Source organism: Solanum stenotomum, chromosome 5 (genome assembly GCF_019186545.1).
Source record: "Solanum stenotomum isolate F172 chromosome 5, ASM1918654v1, whole genome shotgun sequence".
NCBI classification, from domain to species: domain Eukaryota; kingdom Viridiplantae; phylum Streptophyta; class Magnoliopsida; order Solanales; family Solanaceae; genus Solanum; species Solanum stenotomum.
The window spans coordinates 20,279,885-20,284,433 of record NC_064286.1 but is presented as its reverse complement, the minus strand read 5'-3'; the positions used below and the strand labels follow the sequence as shown (position 1 = coordinate 20,284,433).

Sequence of the window (4,549 nt, the reverse complement as noted above, 5' to 3'; positions counted from 1 at the left end):
CATTCTTCATTTTCTTCCAATGAAACAACAGACAAATTTTTCCCACTTGAACCTGATTGCCCTTCAAGCTTTAGTATGCTTAAATTTTGGATAGAAGTTCATATGTTGTTTGAATAAGATTTTAAAAAAGGAAATACATTCAAAGATATGTTTGACTATAGATTTTGAAAATATTTCCTTTAAAAGTTCTCAAGTATCTGAAATGGGTCCGAACAGTTTGTTGAGAAGGGCTTAATAGTGCTTAATTTTGTGGCCAGAGAGTTTTCATATATTTTGAAGCAAATTTTAAAAAAGGAAAAAATTTAAAGATATGTTTGACCATAGATTTCAAATCAGAGTTTGAAATTTTTTCCTTAAAAAGCTTTGAAATATAAGAAATGGGTCCAAACAGTTTGCTAAGAATGGCTTAATAATGCTTAAAATTAAGGTATAATTTTGTTATAGAGTGTACATAGACAGTTTACACATAATATATCATAATGATAGGTAGATATATTTAAATAATTTTTCCGATTGATTTTCCTTAGATATATTTCCTTATATAGCTACAAATAAATTTTATTCTTAAAATAATACTATAGTAAAACTCACTAAATTAATATAGGTGAGACTACAAAATATTATTAATTTGTAGATGTATAATTAGTAAATAAATTAATATTTATTAATTTAAAGAGTCTTTTGAGATTCAGGAAATGTTAATTTTTATTACATCAAAATTATTGTATCCTAATAATTTATTTATCAAATTTATTGAATTTACATAAAAATAATAATTTATAATACATAAAGTATAATGAATACATCAAATCATTGTATCTTAATATTTATGTATCCTATTTATTGAATTCAATGTTTTATGTATTATGCCTCAGTTCAAGTCAGGACTTCAGGTTTTTGTGGACTACGAGTCTCCATTCGTCCAAAATTTACTGCTTTTGTGATTAACATAGGTGACACATTTATGGTAAGCAAATTTATAAACTAGTACTATATAATAAGCTAATGTATTATGTATTACATACAAATAATATAAACATAATCAATTAAACAAATAATACATTTTTTGGTGAAAAACATTATAAGATCTTTCCACATGACGCGCAATGATATACATCATGAGTTCTTAGACTTACAAATTGAATATAACACATTTGGTGTTTGTCCTTCTGCAGGCACTATCGAATGATAGATACAAAAGTTGCTTGCATAGAGAAGTGGTTAACAATAAGACTCATAGAAAATCACTTGATTTCTTTCTTTGTCATGGCAAAGATAAGGTGGTCAGTCCACCAACTGAATTGGTTGACTACAACAACCCTCGACTATATCCTGACTTCACATGGCCTGCTCTCCTTGAGTTTACTCAAAAGCATCACAGAGCTGATATGAACACTCTTCAAGCTTTCTCGATGAGGCTTCAAGACAATAATGTTGAAGCTTAAGAGCTATACATATAAGTTTCAAGATTGAAGGCCTTGGAATATTTTGTATATATGTTAAATCTTTGATTTAGAACTACAAATATTCTTGTTCCAATAATTCTATTAAGTTCGACACCTAGTATTTAGGAGTTGATTTCTATTTCAGTTTGGTTTTTAGTCTGTAAATACATGTCTTTTGTTAGTCAATAATATAAAGTTTTGTAGTGCAATACATAATTTATCCTTCTACTTTTCTTCCATTGTTACTTTCCTGCATTTCTTTTCTTTCAAAAACTTATAGGTGGGATCTAGAGCTATTTTTCTGAAGGGAGCTTTGAGTGAAGAGATGGATTTCAAAAATAGTTTTTCATGAATAACTCATGCTGTTTTTAGTAATGAAAATTACGAATTATGAGTTGTGAGAATGGAAAATTACTTGGACACCCTTGATCTTTCGGAAGGAAGCAGTACAAGAGGATTATGAAATTAATTTTTTACAAAATAATCTCACCAAAGCGGAAATCAAGAGTCACAAGGAAAAGAAAATCATGAAGTCCACGACGAAAGCAACTCTATTTGTTGTTGTGTCAACAACTATTTTAAAGAGAATTATATTTCTACCATCACCAAAAGAGATTTGGAATTACCTTAAGAAAAAATATGTTGGAAGCGTAGGAATTCAAGTTGCAAAGAATAAAAGAATCCAAGAAAATCAAAGAATGCTTGGTTAGATTGCTTGGTATTTATAGCAAGGTAAGATTTCTAGGCACTAGATCAAAAAGAGTAAGAGATAAATATAAACACAAGTAGCCAAAGGTTTCATTGAATATTTTGACTTTAGCAAAAAATCAAGAATGTCGTTCTTTGGATGTGATATTAAAGACTCCCTTAATTAAGAAGAAATGGAGTGAATGTTCAAATCGTAAGAAACATCCTCCCCCAGATATTATAAAAGAGACATGTGATAATGATCATATTAAAGAAAAGAAGGCAACGGTTTCCAATTCCATGGGAAAAGACTTCACTAGAAGCAAAACTAGTGAAGGGACTGATGGAAAATGCAGAGGTAAGAAGAGAGAGCGAGTCGGACAAGATATAGATCGCACTGTGTCTCAGCATACTGCAGATGCTGAAGATTTTGGACCAACCTTTCTCCTTCTCTATATATGTTAGCTAGTCTTTTTCCAATGAGACGTCTTGTTATGTTCCACTAATGGGACTTGCATTTGTTCACAGTAGACACATTTGTACTCATGACTTCCAGGTTATGGTATTGGTTCCATTGTATATAGCTCGAATTAGCAACGAACTTCGTCGTTAACCTTTGTTAAATTATTCATAGGTAACAAAATTTTATCAATAATTTGTGACTAAATAGGATTAGAAATGTATTTTGTTGTTTATCTATAAAATTTATCAATTGCTAATTCCCATTTTTAGTCAGTTCTTATGTGAACAAGACACTGTAGAAGAGCTTGAAGTGGCTGCAACAAAAGGTTACCAAATCGACAAATTCCTTTTTGAAGAATCTTGATAAGCATCTACACTATGCTGAGACACAATGTAATCTAGATCTTGTCAAACTTGTTCTCCCATTTTCCATCAGTCCCTTCGCTAGCTCTGCTTCAGTTGAAGTGTTTTTCCACGGACTTGGAGACCTTGCTTTCTTTCCTTTCTTACAGTGGTATCACATATCTCTTCTATAATATCTGGGGAAGGTTGGTCTTAGGAATCTAGCATTCACTGTATTTTCTCTTACGAGAGTCTTTAGTATCACATCTATAGAATGGCTTTCCGAACTTTTTTCTCAATCCAACTTTGTCAATGAATCCATCTTTTGCTGCTTCTATTTATATATATCACTAACCTTTTCTTATCTCACGGTTTGATAAAACAGTGCCCCCAATTGGATTGTCATCATAACTTACACCATCTCTCCTACACTTTTTAACTGTAGAACTATCCAAAAATATCTCACTTATGTTCCTCATGTTGGAATTTTCTATACATACAAAACATGTCACATAGAGTTAAGAGAAATCCAAGGATTTTATCAAGTTAAAAATATGATAGCTTAAGATATACCCCCATCAGGATGATTCTTAAGCGATCTTCTCTTCTCATTTTTCTTATGTATCTGCTTCTCTAAATTTGAGCTACTTGGCAGGCCCACCAGTTGATGGCCATTTTTATCAATGGGAGAATTAGTAGTTGTTAGGATATATACTATTAACCATATCTTAAGATATATAATTTATTATAGAATAAATATTTATTCAGTTTTAATAGATCATATATTCGTTTATGGTGTCTGCTTACTTATATAGTAGATGATTTAGTGTGTAGACTTTTAGCTTATACACAAAGGATTAAATCAACAGTTCTTATAAGTATTAAGTTTTTTGTTCACAAGGTAGGATGGAAATTGGACATGTCATCGGTATGATTGTACCACAAGATTTTATGTAATTTATCTTGATTATGGGAACGGTATAGTTTAAAGTTCTTGTGTTAGTGCATTTTGTATGTATTGAACGGGACTGAGTAGAGATAGTTGTTTTAGACTGGCTGACAAAACCATATTCTCTAAACTATTAAATGTACTTATATTCCGATATTATACACCAATGATAGATACGAGAGCAGAAGCTAATATATGTAAATACAATTGTTTACCAAAAGATAAATGGGAAAAACTAAAAACAATTGTTCTAATAGTTTTATATCTTCCATAGATTCTATCCAATATTGTAAATATTCGTAATTCATTTTAATCTAAATTTATTTCTAATAAATCGTACCATTCTATTCTTTCGTAGTCTAAATCAGGTAAGTCTATTTCAATATGTGTTACATAGATGAATATACATGTGCATTTAGAGAAAACTATTATAACGGAACATATAGCATAGAAGAAGGTAAAGAAATAAGAAAATTATATTTTACAAAATTACCAGAACCTTTTAATTCAAAAGTAATAAAAAGTTGGAATGAAGCAGAATTAATGTAATGACCCTCCAAGTCATTTTTAAATTAAAGAATTCGGTTTATAGAACTATGTGAAAAACATAAAGAAGAAATAAAAATGGAAAAAATTTTAGTAAAAAACTTGGCATGTTGCAAAA

General features: G+C 30.1%; 1 protein-coding gene across 1 annotated transcript; it reads left to right on the top strand.

The window, feature by feature from the left end:
* The first annotated feature begins 377 nt into the window (after positions 1–377).
* On the top strand, positions 378–1,445 carry LOC125863754 (gibberellin 20 oxidase 1-like). The gene is made up of 3 exons (XM_049543767.1): positions 378–390; positions 876–967; positions 1,176–1,445. The coding sequence occupies exons 1-3, from the start codon at positions 378–380 to the stop codon at positions 1,443–1,445; spliced, it is 375 nt and encodes a 124-aa protein (XP_049399724.1).
* Positions 1,446–4,549: the final 3,104 nt, after the last annotated feature.